General features: G+C 43.3%; 1 protein-coding gene across 1 annotated transcript in view; it reads right to left on the minus strand.

The window, feature by feature from the left end:
- LOC107293454 (ataxin-7-like protein 3) overlaps positions 1-16,369 on the minus strand; it is a 61,953-nt gene that overhangs the window by 3,584 nt on the left and 42,000 nt on the right. Inside the window, exons 9-11 of the mRNA XM_015822606.1 lie at positions 15,318-15,361; positions 2,484-2,555; positions 1,939-2,072 (exon numbers count right to left, since the gene is read on the minus strand). Coding sequence (XP_015678092.1) covers positions 1,939-2,072; positions 2,484-2,555; positions 15,318-15,361 — 250 coding nt within the window. The remainder of the gene's footprint in view (positions 1-1,938; positions 2,073-2,483; positions 2,556-15,317; positions 15,362-16,369) is intronic.

The raw sequence follows: 16,369 nt of genomic DNA on the forward strand, positions 1-16,369 counted from the left end.
TCTATCTTATCAAGTAGTAGGTTGTGATCTACTTTGTCAAATGCCTTACTGAAGTCCAAGTAAATTATATCCACAGCATTCCTCTGGTCCACTAATTTTGTCACTTGGTCAAAGAATGCAATAAGGTTTGTCTGGCATGATCTGTTTTTGACAAACCCGTGTTGGCTTTTAGTAATGACTTTGTTTGCCTCTAGGTGTTCGCTGATTCGTTGTTTCTAGTTTGTCTTTTGCAGTATTTTTTTGGGGTATGTTGTGCTATAATTTCTTTTTGTGTGAAGACTGATGCAAAGAATGAGTGAAACAGCTCTGCTTTCTCTGTACTGCCTGTTACTTCCTTGCCATCTTCTCTCTTTAGTGGACCTACTGTTTCCTTGACTTTTTTCTTGTTATTAATATGTTGAAATAAACCTTTTATTATCTTTGACTTTTGTTGCAAGTCTTTGTTCATTCTGAGCCTTTGATTTCCTGACTTCATCTTTGCAGATTCGAGCTATTTGCTGATACTCTGCCTTAGTTATGTGTCCCTCTTTCCATTTTTTGTACTTATCCTTTTTGTCTTTCAGTTTATCAGAGAGATTTTTATCCATGAAATTTTGCTTAGACTCACTCTGAGTTTGTTAAAATCAGCTCTTTTAAAGTTTATGATTATATTCTATTGCTTGTGTTTGCATTATATTGAATTCCAATATTATATCGTCACTCTTGTTCCCACAATTTCAACTCCCTCTATCACTTCTTCTCTATTAGTAAGAATTAGGTCTAGTATAGCTTTTCCTCTAGTTCCTTCCTCTACCTTTTGGGTGACAAAGTTGTCAGCTAAGTTGGTTAGGAATCTGTTCAATCTCCCACTTGCTGCAGAGTTTGTCTCCCAGTTGATATCAGGGTAGTTAAAGTCTCCCATTACTACTGTGGTATGTTTCCTACATACATTTGTTAATTGATTAGCAAAGAGTTCATCTATGTCTTCTGCTTGGTTGGGTGGCCTGTAGTATACTCCTATAGCAATGTCATTCTTTTTTCCTTTTATATTCTTTTTCCCTTGAAGACATTTCGCTTCTCATCCAAGAAGCTTCTTCAGTTCTGACTGAATGGTGGGGGTTGGAAAGATTTATATTCTTTGCAGTCATCTGGTCGTTAGCACTCTTTCTGAGAGTCATTGAGGCCACTTGGAGATTTATCTGTGCCCTCAGGGTCACCTGAATAGTGCAAGTGAGTGTGCAACCTTCTTGGAACTGCTGAAAGAACTGTGTTGTAAAGAGGAGATAGGTGTTGTTGTTGAGAGAGGGCTGTTGAGAGAGGGCTGTTCAATTTTGACATAGATGGCCCCTTTGACCCCTCTTTCAAACCAGCAGTCATCTCTGTCCAGAATGTGGACTTTGCTGTCTTCAAAAGAGTGACCTCTGTCTTTCAAATGAAGATGGACTGCTGAATCTTGTCCTGATGGGTTTGTTCTCCTATGTTGTGCCATGCGTTTGCACAGATAAACCCCCAAGTGGCCTCAACGACTCTCAGAAAGAGTGCTAACAACCAGATGACTTGCAAGGAATATAAATCCTTCCATCCTCCACCATTCAGTCAGAACTTAAGAAGCTTCTTGGATGAGAAGTGAAATGTCTTCAAGGGTAAAACGAAGTCCAGTTGCCTTTTCAAAAATCACATTTTGGACAACTATGACCTGGATGATTGAGAATCTCCACAGACATGTGGGTAGGTATGAACAAGATAAACCAGACATCCTAAGTGATAATGCTTGGTGCCCTTGCCCCTTCCATGTTGATTAGTAGAATGTGCTATGAAAAAAAAAGATACAAATATCCCATCCCCACCCCCAGTTTCACAGTTAAAAGTTATCTTGGGGTACATTTTCCCAGTACTTAAGATGCAAGGCATTATCACCTCAGCCTGCTCTCTTCCTCAAGCAGACATACACTTTCTTACTTGCTTTTGATGAAGCTGAATCAGAGGGAGAGATAGCTGAAGAACCATCCCATTGAAGCCGACTCATGAGGGCTGGACACTCTATTGCATCAAAGCTATCATTTTCCACATTGCTTTCTGTCTCGGGAAGTGAGCTAAGCAAAGGAAGAAATATATGAGAAGGGGAAAAGAGCAAGGTCAATCATCTTAACTGCAGCAATAGCTATGCAGAGCATTCACTTATAACTAAAAAAAAGTAAAATCCTACAAATGTAGATTCCGTCAGTGCAGAATGTGTGTAATATAAGACTGGATTTCTAACCCAGAAAGATATGCTTGAAAACCTCTGGATGAGATATGCCTAAGTCTAAAAAGTTAAAAAAAAAAGTCTAAGTTAGGTTTTCTGGGACTCAGAAGTGTATAAATGATAGTTTGCAATACAGTAAATTATTGAAAGTTAGCAAAATTCAGCAACATTCATACAGCTAAACAGTATGAAACACATGAAATATATTTTGGAGTAAAACAGTTTTTCTCCTGCATTCCTTCCATCCCATTACACTTACGCAGAGGATCCCAGGAGGTAGATCCTGACTGACTTCCGCTGTTCATCAGTGTGCTGGGGGCAGCGAAGAGACCTTCAAGCAAAGGAGGAGATCAGAGAAGAGTCACAAGTTGTGAAATACATGCTTCCTGCTCCTTCATCGCCCATAATGCTAATGCATCAAGATTCCAGTAGGGGATCAACACTGTCAGAAAAACTGAAGGAATAACCAAATGCTCAGAGCTGGAAAATATTGTGAACAAGCCATCCTGCCTCTGAAACAATCATATTGCTTGCATACACCCATCTACCAGCAGGGCAAACTCTAGTAACCTGTACAGAATCTCAAGAACTGTAGCAGTTTTTTGTTCTTTCTTTTCACTTTGTCATTATGGGGGACTGAGTGTAGATTAATGAGAAAAAATGAATTTCAACAACTGTAAAATCAGGCTGCAGCATAAAAAAATTGACAAAAGTAAAGGAGGTCTGAATACTTTTTGAATGCACTGTAAACCTGAGCAAACAGATTGGGAGCAATTGCAAAAGTCCCATCCATATACCAGGTGACAGATGACTGCAGAATGTAAAGCCAAGTACTTCTGCCTAATATTAGGATCTTCCTAGGTCCATCTCCAAAATCGCCCAGTAAGAACAGCTCTTCTATACCTGGTGCTGGCAAGTAGGGTTAGGGTTAGGGTTAGGGTTAGGGTTAAGGTTAGGGTTAGGATTAGGGTTGGTTTTTTTTTTAAAAAAATAACATTCTTAATATTTAGCAAACAGCATATTGTCTGGATTCATGTATTTAAAAAACAATAAGAGTTAATTTCTATATTATCATAGTCAATATGTTAGTTAATCACTCAATAGTCTTTTTCTTACTAGTATATATTCAATGGTACATAGTATATATCATGTTTCTTTCTCTCTAACTCGCTTTTCTAACCATTGGTAAAAATTGTCCCATGTTCTAAAGTACACTGAGTCTTCTTTCTCTTTTATCTTCAATGTCAATCTGTCGATTTCTGCACAATCTAAAATTTTCTTAATTAGTTCTTCTTCCATTGGTAAGTTTTCATTTTTCCAGTATGGGGCAAATACAATTCTTGCTGCAGTCAATACATGTAAAATTAAATATATACAATCTTTCTGGTAGTTTTCTCCTATTATGCCTAACAGAAACAGTTCTGGCTTGAAATCTATATGTTTTTTAGTCATTTTTTCCAACCATATGTGTATTTTTGACCAAAACCTTTTAGCTTTAGGGCATGTCCACCAGATATGATAATAAGTACCTGGTTTTTGTTTACATTTCCAACACTTATTTGATGTATTTTTGAACATTTTCGCTAATCTCACCAGTGTTAGATGCCACCTGTAAAACATTTTGTGTAAGTTTTCTTTGTAAGCCACCACTTTCATTAATTTAACATTTCTTTCCCATAATCTTTGCCAGTTTTCTAATTCTATATTATATCCCAAGTTCTTTGCCCATGTTATCATTGTTTTTTTTACTTGTTCCTCTTCCATCTTTAAGTTTAACAAATATTTATAGAGTTTCTTAATCAATTTTTCATCTGTTTTTAACAGTATCTGATCAAATTCTGTCTGTTCTTTATGAAAGGAATAAAGTATTACTCAGAAATTTCTAATGAAGGTTGATAGAAGAAGCCACCTGAAAGTCATAAAGTCAGACAAGTAAACTATATACAAATAAGAAAAGCAGAAGTTGCTAGCTAACCTAAACCGCAAGCAGAGGAAATACAGAAATAACTATAGGAGCCGAGCTTTGTTAACAGAAAATTAGATGGTGATAGATAGGATGTGCACAAAGGGACAGTGGAACATGGGAGGGACAGTGGTTTTAGGCGGTCCGGATAGTTTATCGGATGATTAGGGAAGGGGCGTTGAGTGCGATAGGGGAGGGGGGAATCTGCGTCAGGGGTAGGATATAAAAATGTGTCAAACAGCTCTTTAAGGTGTGGCTGAACTCCTGCATGTGTTTCAGCTCACCAGGCCTTTGCAAACACTTCTTTTTGAATAAAACTTTGTTGCTGGAATTTCAAGAGAATTTGTTTGTTTTGGGATCTTGAGCCACGTTCCAAGCAACTTGAGGGCTCATCCGGGATATCCAAACGGTCCCCGGATCCCCGGGAGTGGCCACCCCTAAGGGGACAGGCACCACGTCAATTTTGTCGGTTTCCTGAGAATTTGTTTGTTTTGGGATCTTGAGCCACGTTCCAAACATTTATAAAATCCCGTTGTTTTAGCATCTTTTTCATGTCTCGTTTGAATTTGCAAGTATGGCCACCATGATAATTCAATACCTTGTTCTTGTAAATCTTGTCTGTCTTTCAATTTCCCTTCACTGTCTGAAATGTGTTTATAGGTCACAACTTTCTCGTAGTTGATTAAATTTGGGTAAGCAAATGCTTCCATTATTGAAAGCCATCCAGGTATTTTAATATAGATTTTCGCTTTTATTTTTTCCCATTCTAGAAGAAGTGCATTTCTTATAAAGTGGTTTTGAAAATATCTATGTATTTTATTCTTCCCATACCACAGAAAGGCATGCCATCCAAGTTGTAGGTCATGCCCCTCTAGGTATAATAGTCTTTTATCTCTAAGCATTATCCACTCTTTTAGCCATGTTAATATAGTTGCTTGGTAGTATAGCATCCAATCCGGCAATCCAAGCCCTCCAGCTTCTTGTAACATTTTCAGTCTAATTCTAGCTTTTTTTCCTTGCCAGATAAATTTCAGTATTGGTGTATTTAGTTCATCAAAAAAGGTTTTTCCCAGTCTTATAGGTATCATTTGAAATAAAAAGAGTATTTTTGGTAAGATATTCATTTTCACTGTTGCTATTCTCCCCAGCATTGAAAGTTGTAAATTTTTCCACTTTTCCAGATCCAATTTTATTTGTTTTAACAATCTTACATAGTTGTCTTCTTTTATTGTTGCACATCTTGCTATTAAATAAATTCCCAAATATTTAACTTTTTTGACTATCTGAAGGGTTTTTTTTGCTAGTTGATTTTTTTTTCTGTTCAGTTTTTAGTTAGTACTTTAGTCTTTTGTTTATTTTCAACCCTGCCACTTCTCCAAATTCTTCTATTTTCTCCATAAGCTTAACGCTTGTTTCAAGCGGTTCTTCTAATATGAAAACCAAGTCATCTGCAAATGCTTGTAGTTTTGTATTTTTCATTTTTTATCTCCAGTCCTTTAATTTCTGTATCTTGCCTGATATTTCTATTCAATACTTCCAGTGTTAATATAAATAATAGTGGAGATAGTGGACACCCCTATCTTGTGCCTTTTTTAATGTCAAAGTTTTCTGTAAAATCTCCATTTACAATTACTTTGGTTGTTTGTTTATGATAAATTGTTTTGATTACGTTTGTAAAATTTTCTCCAAAGTCCATTTCCTCTAATTGCTGGAACATAAATTGCCAGTTTATGTTGTCAAACGCTTTCTGTGCATCTAGAAATATTAAAGCCATCTGTTTCCCTGGATGAATTTCATAGTACTCTAAAACATCTAGGATCATCTTAAGTTATTTTTTATCTGTCTTTTAGGTAGAAAGCCATTTTGGTCTGTATGTATAAATTTGGTCAGAAATTTCTTTAGTCTTTCTACTATTATTGAAGCAAAAATTTTGTAGTCTACATTTAATAACGATATTGGTCTGTAATTTTTTATTTGTGTCAAGTCAGAATCTTCTTTGGGTATTATGGTAATGTTAGCTTCAGTCCATGTATTTGGTATTTTAGCCTCCAAAAGTATTTCATTACATAGTTCTTTCAATATTGGGCTTAGTATATCTTGTAATGATTTGTAGAGCTCAGCAGGTAATCCATCTGGGCCGGGGGTCTTATCATTTTTTTGCCTTTTTATGGCCTCCAGCCAGGCATGCAGAGAGAGATGGGGGTGGAGTTTACAGAACTGTTGGCTTGCAACAGTAACTGAGATGGAAGGGACCTTGAGGTCATCTAGTCTAACCCACTGCTCTCACAAGAGAGTACAGTACTGTACTGTATTTCTGATAAATGCCTATCCAGACTCTTCTTAAAAGCCTTCAGTGAGGGAACACACACAACCTCTGGAGGCAATTTAAATTTAAAACCTTAAAAAAAAAACCACTGCTCTTTATCAGGACAAGCCTCTCCAGCCAAAATCCAAAATGGGGGGGGGGGGGGGGGGGGGATTTCCTTCCAGTAAGTGTTAGCAGTATCTCCGGTGGGTCTATGCTAGGGAAAGGAGCAGCAGCAGCCACATGCTATAAGTTTCAGGCAAATGCAAACAATCAATCTTGCAAAGTACTGTACTTCCAAAACAATAAAAAGCAGAACAGTTCCCAAAGTAATTATAAACAATACAGCACAGTACTATAGAGCAGTGATGGCGAACCTTTTAGAGACTGAGTGCCCAAACTACAATGATGTCCCGGTGCCTGGAGGCCGTGCGAGTCTGGATGGGGGAGGAACAGGCTTCGACTCAACCCGTCCAAGACCGAGTGGCTGTGGTTTCCGGCGTCACGACATAGCCAGTTGGCTCCATCTCTGGCTATCGGGGGCGAGTCAGCTCCCACGGAGAGGGCCCGCAACCTGGGCGTCCTCCTGGATGCTCGGCCCGTCTTTAGACGATCATGTGACGGCCGTGGACAGGGGGGCTTTTCATCAGGCTCGCCTGATACGCCAGTTGCGCCCCTTTCTGGATCGTGACGCCCTACGCACGGTCACTCAAGCCCTCGTTGTTTCCCGCCTGGACTATTGCAACGCTCTCTAGATGGGGCTCCCCTTGAGGTGCACCTGGAGGCTCCAGCTAGTTCAGAATGCGGCCGCGCGGGGGATTTTGGGGGCCTCTAGATACTCCCATGTAACACCTCTCCTGCGCGAGCTGCACTGGCTGCCTGTGGCCTTCTGGGTGCGCTTCAAGGTGTTAGTAACAACCTTTAAAGCGCTCCATGGCAATGGACCTAGGTATTTGCAAGACCACCTCCTACCAAATACCTCCCTTCAACCAGTCCGCTCCCACAGAGAGGGCCTCCTTAGGGTGCTGTCGGCCAGTCAATGCCGGCTGGCGACCCCCAGGGGGAGAGCCTTCTCTGTGGAAGCTCCTGCCCTCTGGAATGACCTACCCCCTGACCTACGTACAACTACGGACCTGCGCCTCTTTCGCCGAGCCTTGAAAACCCATCTATTCCATGCGGCCGGCCTGGCGTAGTTCTGATTGTTTTGGGAGAGGTTTTTATATGGGCTATTTTAGAACAGGCTTTTTATTTAATATTTATTGTGATTTTTATTATTGCCTGTTCACCACCCTGAGTCCCGTAAGGGAGATAGGGCGGTATATAAATTTAAATAATAATAATAACCCAAAACCCACTTATTTATTGCCGGGTGCCAGGTGGGCGTGGCCCACTGGGTGGGCGTGTCTGTGGTGGTCATGGCAGACTGGGTGGGTGTGGCCAAGGTGGGCGTGGTTACCTCAATGTTGCTCGTGGGGAGGGATGCCTGTGGGGACCGGGCAGGGTTGGGGGAGATCCAGGGGGTCTCTGGCAGGTGGGGTGGTGGGTAGGAGGCTCATCCTGCGGGGTGAGGCGAGGCAGGGTGGGGGTGCCATTATCTCAGGGCAAGGCAGGGGCCAGGGCAGCTGCTGCCTGACACCATCGGCCCCCGCACACAGAGGCCAGCGAGCGCATGGGGGCCGACAGTGTCCGTCAGCAGCCACAGCCTGCCGGCCCCTCGACTGGCACACTCTGGGGCTCTGCAGCCCGCCACCAGCAGTTCAGAGAAGTGCCCACAGAGAGGGCTCTGAGTGCCGCCTCTGGCACGCATGCCATAGGTTCGCCACCACTGCTATAGAGTAACAAAAAAGAATATTTTAAAATACTTACAGAAGTAATTCTAGCTCTCTACAAGCCCAGTCCTCAAGCCCAGCAAGCAGATCTTCCACACCCATCTCCAGGAAAACAAAAACAAATGGTCCTACCGGCCTGATCTTGCTTGGCCATGTGACCAGGCACACATACAAAAAAAACCCCCACTTCTGGCTTCTCTGTAGGCCTGAACCGGCCCAGGCAAGTCACAGAGTTAAAATGGCCACCGCAGCAGCCGAGACTGAATCAAAGTCACATGGCTACAGAGGCCTGTTTTTGATTGCAATTTTGAATTTTTAATGTAAGTACCCTTTTCTGAATAATCTCATTTTTGTGAAATATCACTAAATAAATGCTTGTATCTGGGGGATTACCTGTATTGTCTAATACAGTGGTTCTCAACCTTCCTAATGCCGCGACCCTTTTAATACAGTTCCTCATGTTGTGGTGACCCCCAACCCCCCATCCAGCTGGCCAGGGAGGGGGGGCAGGAAGGCCGCTCCGCCGGCTCCACCCAGCCTGGTTGGAGAAGCGCCCAGGCAGGCAGAGGGAGAGAGCGAGAGCCAAGAGGGCGACAGCGCCGGCAGAGCTTAGTTCAGTCTCCTCCGCGGAAAGGGCCACGAAGCAGCGCAGCCTCCCTTAGGACAGGGGTAGGCAACCCAAAACACTCAAAGAGCCACTTGGACACGTTTCCCACCGAAAACAAAACACTGGGAGCCGCAAAACCCTTTTGATATCTAAAATGAAGATAACACTGCATATATCCTTTTTTACCTTTAATGTATGTATGTATGTATGTATCTGTGTTTGTGTGTGTATATATAAAATAAAGGTAAAAAAGGATATATGCAGTGTTATCTTTATTTTAGATGTCAAAATGGTCTCTCTCTGTCTCTCTCTTTCCTCTCTTTCCTTTCTCTTTCCTCTCTCCCCTCCCTCTTTCCTCTCTCTCTTTCCTCTCCCTCTCTCTCTTTCCTCTTTTTTCTCTTTCCTCTCCCTCTCTCTTTCCTTTTTCTCTCTTTCCTCTCTTTTCCTGTTTCGCTTTCCTCTCTCTCTTTCTCTCTTTCTCTTTCCTCTTTCTCTTTCCTCTCTTTCTCTCTCTCTTTTCCTCTGTTTCTCTCTCTTTCCTCTCTCTCTTTCTCTCTCTCTCTTACGGCAGCATTGTTGGGGGTCCCCGCCCCCCCCGGCTCCGCCTCCGCCGCGTCCTCAGCTGAACGAGCGGGGAGGGGGAGCAGGACGGGAGGCAGTGGCTCCGGTGGCGGCGGCCCGGCTGCATCGTCGGGGGTCCCCGCTGCCCCCGGCCTGGCCGCCGCCCCTGCCAGGACTCCGCGAAGCCTGGCCTCGCCCTCCGACCATCGATGGAGCTGCGGTGGGGACAGCGCCCGCCCGAGCCGCCTGGGGGGCAGCAGGAGGAAGGAGAGGAGGAGGGCGAGGAAGCAGCCGCCCTAGCCGGGACTCCGTGCTGCCCGGCCTCGCCCTCCGCCCATCGATGGAGCCGCGGTGGGGGCTGGTGCCTTGCGGCCCCTGCAAGCCCCTCCGCCAGCCCAGCTGCTCCCCCCCAGGTACCCCTCTTGCCCCGGCACTCGCCCGAGCCACCCGGGGGGCACCAGGAGGAAGGAGAGGAGGAGGGCGAGGAAGCAGCCGCCGCCGCCCCAGCCGGAACTCCACGCTGCCCGGCCTTGCCCTCCATCCATCTGATGGAGCCGCGGTGGGGGCTGGTGCCGCGCGGCCCCTGCCAGCCCCTCCGCCAGCCTGGCTGCTCCCCCAGGCACCCCTCTTGTCCCGGCACCCGCCCGAGCCGCCTGGGGGGCAGCAGGAGGAAGAAGGGGAGGAGGAAGAGGAGGGCAAGGAGATAGAGGAGCGGTGTCTCGATTCCTAAGACCATCGGAAATATGTGTTTTCCGATGGTCTTAGGCGACCCCTGTGAAAGGGTTGTTCGACCCCCAAAGGGGTCACGACCCACAGGTTGAGAACCGCTGGTCTAATAGCTGAAGTGTGTAGTGTGTGTGTGAGAGAATACCTGGGCACAGTGAAAACCAAGAGAATGGAGCTGGATCCAGTACCCAGATCTTCTTTAGAATTAGAATTAGAATAATACAGTTGGAAGGGACTTTGTAGATCATCTAGTCCAACCCCCCCACCCAGGCAGGAGACCCTACACCATTTCCGACAGATGGCAGTCCAGTCTCTTCTTGAAAGATTCCAGTGATGAAACTCCCACAACATCTGAAGGCAAACTGTTCCATTGGTTGATTGTTCTGTCAGAAAATGTCTCCTTATTTCTAGGTTGAGTCTCTCCTTTAATATGCACACATTGTTCCTTTGGTATTTAGTATTTATGGCAGGTAGACATACAGCAAAGCAATGGCAGAAATGGATAGATGTTTGCCTTGATCCATTTGAGTACTGTATTTGAACTACTATAGTACTTTAAACATTATCTGGTCCTGGAAGATCCTGTTTGCCAAGGTGCTGAGCCAGTGTAGAAGTTGGAAGTCCTGTGTTTTTCAACTTTGCCTCCTTTAAGATGTGCTGATGACCACTCTCAGAATTCCCCAGCCAGAACTCTCAGTGTTGAAGTCCACACATCGTAAAATGGCCAAGGTTGTGAGACACTGGCTTTGCCTCTAGCCAGGGATGAGAAAAAAATTCATACAGGGCAAGTTTAACATCTGCAGCAAATTAGGCCTACATCCTTGTAAATGACCCATAGCCAGGCACAGGTTTCTATCACTTTATCACTGAAAGCATATACTCTAATCCTCTACAAAATTCCCAGTACTGAATGTTAGGAAACCTAAGAAAGAGAGAAGCCCTCCCGCCCAAAAAAACCCCCATAATTGTTCATTTGCTCCAATGGCCACACCTGATAAATAATATTGCCTATATACTGAAACTTTAAAAAAGGGCAGCAAAAATGATCAAGAAGCTGAAACAACTTGCCTAGTTGAAAATAACACAAACTTGGAGGCCTTCAGTTTAGAAAAATGGCAAACAATGGGAATATTAAAATGTATGGGATGTGGAAACATCAGATAGACACCTCTTTAATAATTCTGGAATTGATTAAAAAGAATTAAGGGAGATTCCTCCACCCAAAAAACCCACAACCAAGTACTGCTTCACACTCTGTGCATAGTTACAATGAAATCTGTTAATATAAAATGTGGCAAAAGCCATTAGCAAAGAGCTTTAAAAGGGGCTAGCCAACTTCACATAAATTAGGTTATGTTTTATCTATATTTGCTAGTAATGATGGTTAAAAGTTCAGCCATCCAGTCACTGGGGAGGCAAAATGGGGTGGCCTTCTCGTAGATATCAAGTTCTCACTTTAGAAATACAGTAGTGGCCAAAACTGTGGAAACCTTTTGGGAAAAGTGTACAGTAGAAATGCCACCTTTGGTTAAGTTTCCACCAATTTTTCTTCTAATTTCTTTATAACTGTAGCCTTGTTCACTTAATAATACTATTTTACATCGCTTTCTGGGCAACCAGTCAACTCTTTGCACCATTACTTTAATTTTATTACGTTTTACAAGCTCACTAAATGAAAGAACACAAAAAAAACCAACCAACTTGATAGCGATCACATAACACACTGACAAATGTCCTCCTCTCAGCTTCAATACATGACATCAATAACTGAATCCTACTGTGATCTCATTGGCTCATTGCCAAAACAAGATGACACCTGATTGGCTCTCTAAACACTCATGCTCATTGGCTACAATCAGATGAAGGAAAGCTACCTGATATCAACCTAAGCAAGTTGTGCTTCCTTTTTCTGGTCATTTGGCTACGCCTTTTCATAGAATACAGTACAGATAATTGAACAAACTTTGTTGCATTACATTCTTGATTAAATTATCTTTCCATTGATATATAATTTTATGGTACTACAAAAAAAAGTGGTGTTATTAGCCATCAAACCTCAAAAATACACTTTTCCCCAAAGGTTTCCATGATTTTGGCCACTACTGTAGAATGTAGGATAAGACAAGTCTTTGGCTATCACTGTGGTTTGTCATATTCTTATGATTTATGATCTTATGCTACTCTTGCTTGTAATCTTGGCAGGATGGCCAGATAAGGATCTGTTGCCTGATAGGTCCAAATGAATGATGTGCATACCCATAAATAAAAGGGACATTTGCCTAGTTCACGGGTCGGCAACCCGAGAGGGAGAGGGAGGGAGAGAGGGACAGAGGGGGAGAGAGAGGGAGGAAGGGAGGGAGAGAGAGGGGGGGAGAGAGGGAGAGAGAGAGAGGGACAGAGAGAGGGAGAGAGAGAATATGAATATATGTGGTTGTCCTTACTGGACTTTTAGTAAAGAACGTTTAATGAAATATTTTGATGTTTTTAATTAAGAGATGAGGTATGGGGATAATTATGCTGTATTTAAAGATGGTAGATAAGCTACTAAAATTGTTTTTACCTGTTGGGATGAAGGAGAAAGGGTTTTTTTTCCTCTTTCTCCTGTCCTTTTGTTTTTTTCCCCCGCAATTTTTTTCTTTTCTATTTTTCTATTTGTAGTTTTTATAGTTTGCACCGGCTTTTTAGTTCATAAATACAAGGTGGACTGAAATAGACATTGTTCAATCAGACTTTCTAACTTTGTAAGATCTCGCGAGAAGTTAGAAATTCTGATTGAACTTTTTTTTTTGTCCCACAAACATGGGGCGAAGGCTGAGAAGCGAACGGAGAAACGCAATGCAGCTGAAAGGCAGGTTAGTAAAAAAAAACGCTTGGGGAGGCGAGGGCATCTGGGCGGGGGGGCGTGGCAACCTTACCCTGCGCGGCTTCGGCAGGTGTCCGGCAGGCAGAGGAAAGCAACTCTACCACCCCCGCCACCTGCTTTGCTTCCTTACCTTGTGGCGGCAGTAGCCGCCGACCTGGCGGAAGGCAATCTGGCGGGAGCAGCCGGTAGAGGCCAAAAGTGCCCAGCTGGTATGAGAGGTGCAGCGCCTGCCAGGGCCCGAAGAGCGCCAGGTTCAGCTCTTAGCCCAGCACCTGCAGCACCGAGTAGGCATGCAGGTGGAGGGCAAAGAGTTCCGCAAGGCAAGCAGCATGGACAGCCACTTGGCCGCACGGCACCCGACGTGGCCAAGAAATGTCCTAGCAGCAGTAGGGCCAGCAGGCAGGGCAGGCGGAGCCCAGGGCTCGCTGAGGGTTTGGTTCGTCACAGCCACAGGCAAGCAGGTGGTGGGACGGAGAGGGCGGGGCCGGTGGTAGCCAGTTCCACCAGCGGCTGCTGGTGAAGGGCCCTGGCAGGCCGGCAGTGTGGGGGCCGCTCCGGCGGTCGCACGGAAGATCTGGGCCAACTCGCCCAGTGCCAGGCTCGGCGCCCTTTCCGCCGCCACCCACCACAGCCACACCAGTACCGTACCTGGTCCGCCACCACACTTTTGCCGCCGTGTTGCTTCTCCACCCCATGCACAGGCCCCGCCCCACCCCCACGGCCTACTGGTGCCAGTACCGGCAAAAAGTAAGCCCTCCCCGAAAGTAAAACCTTCTGCTTATTTCAGAGCTCAAAAGAAAGTAAGACAGGGTCTTACTTTCGGAGAAACACAGTATATAACATATAACTTTAATATGTGTGTACTGTATTTCATCTCTCAGAATTCCCCAGCCAACATGCAACTGTACTTGCAGACATATACCACCCATCTGAAGCAAATTCTCCCAAGCAGTATGAAACACAACAAAGATGCTAACATGGGAATCAGACCCTGCAACAACCCAAATGTCAATTTTGCCCCACATTTACTGTACACTACACCATCACAGGACTCATCAATTTCACACATAAGGTGTCTTCACATGCTGTTCCTCTAATTCCATGTATGCCATCCACTGCCAGCGGTCCCCTTCTGGCTTTTGGACAGGACAAACAGACCAAGCTTTGTACATAAGAATTAACTGAGTCAAGTTTGACATCAGGTCTTGAAAGTAACAGCAGAGCATTTTAGCCTCCTAAAATGGCTAAAAATGGCTTTGATTATACATCTCAAAGTAGTCATTTTGGAACAAAAAGACACTTTTCCACAGCAACTGAGTGCCAGACAGCAGAGCTTGCTTACATCAGTTTTTTCAGCCTATCTCAGAAAGTCTCAACACACACTGCTTTTAACACATTACAATGGTTAATTGATAAGATTTTGTAACCTGTACCCCATGAAACCATCTGTATAATCATCCTGTCTTTCCCTACCTTCTCCCACCTCATCCATATGTATTTAAATCCTACATCAGTTAAGCCACTCTCCGTATCTGATAAAGTGAGTTGTAGCTCATGAAAGCTGGTGACTTATAAATTGTGTTAGTCTGAAAATGTGCTTCCTGACTCTTTGTAATGAGTAAAATTATCTTAGCTTTTAATCAAGCATGGAAGCCCAATTCATGGGTAAAAAATATGTAGAAAGCTTTTAAACAGCTGCTGTGTAGCTCCCAGGTTTCTGGATCTCTCATAAGAAACCAGTTAAAGCCCATTGCTTACTCATCTGTACACAGTTAAGAATCTTTTCCAAGAGGATTTTTGAAAACACATTAAAAAGCTAATTTTATGTCAATGTTTGATATATCAAGATTAAGAAGAGACACTTTATTGTAGGCAAAGTATCCCCTCCCAAAGTTGCAAGGGTAAAATAAAGTGGTGAGAAAGAATTCCCTTCCCACTTTTTTCTTCAACATTTTTCTGCAATATCACTTCCAATGATAGGGCTTTACTCAGGTGACAAGTGTCTTGCAAGTTCCTCCAATTGTGGAAACACACTTTTCTTCCCTTCAATGTTCAATGCATATTTTCTCCCCAAGTGTGAATTCTATTTTGAGTGGTCAGTAGTGAAAAGACCAGTTCTTCTAATCACAAGCAAGCCAGATTCCCAACCAGCCACTGCAAATGGGGCAAATTTGTGACCTAGAATCCTTTGCACTAGCAACCAAAGCATCCAAAAATTAAAAGAGAAGGCTGTTCTCACCGTGTACACATCTTCTTAGTGTGTTCAGAGATCACCCCGCATTGCTGGAGAAAAAGGACCATACATAAGGTTGGTTGGTAGGTTGGTTTTAAAAGAGGAAACTCTATCAAGGGTTCAAATGTGGTAAAAGCAAGTTAAATCCATGCTAGTCAAACTTTATATTACAAAGGCTCAAACTCTGTGTCTTGAGAAAACTGCATGAGTGCCGTGAAAAATTCATTATTTTCCTATGAACCACCAATTTCATTTCTGCATAAATTATTAGTTCTGATTAATCTTCTCATAGTCATGAGAAACAATCAGACCAGCTACTTCTGCAAAAACATGAGAGGTGAGTGCATCAGAAGATGGATAATTCTTGCTCTTAAACATTCAAAAAGCAACTATTTCAGAATGTAAATATAAAGGGTATTTTGACTCTCAAACAGCTGTAAATGCAGCCATGAATTCTCAGCCATAGGCTGGCCAAGGAGAGAAACAAAGTTCAAGTGGCAGTAAATCCCCTTTTAAAGCAACTCAATTGAGATGGAAATTAAAGTATACTGGTCTTCTTCCAGATGCATTGGGACTCTAGCCCCCAGATTCCACAGCCAAGAAGCATATTTCCAGACTGGGGAAGGCTGGAGCACACCAACTGCCCTTTGCAAGTTTGTTGCCTTTCCAGGATAAAATGTAATAAAATTGGCCTAAGCAGCTATTTTAATTAGGCCAGCAGATCACATCTCCACAACAACAGACATCAGTATTTCCACACACCCCTTTCCTTTCTGTCTTACTCCTGATTAGGTACTCCAATCCTCATGCTACCTTCCTACTCCTTAGCATCATTTGACCTTCATTTCAGCAAAGTCTTGTTTTTGGGTTCCTTCCCTCTTCCATATTCAATTGAGCAGCAATTGTATATTGCTGTAGTTAAATTTATTTATTTATTTATTTATTTATTTTACAAAATTTATATGCCGCCCTTCTCCCCATGGGACTCAGGGCGGCTCACAGCATGTTAAAACAATATACAAAATTACCCCTTCTAAAAACCAATTAAAATCCAAATA

This window comes from Protobothrops mucrosquamatus, unplaced genomic scaffold (genome assembly GCF_001527695.2).
Source record: "Protobothrops mucrosquamatus isolate PMUCROS unplaced genomic scaffold, P.Mucros_1.0 scaffold1623, whole genome shotgun sequence".
In the NCBI taxonomy this organism is placed as follows: Eukaryota; Metazoa; Chordata; class Lepidosauria; order Squamata; family Viperidae; genus Protobothrops; species Protobothrops mucrosquamatus.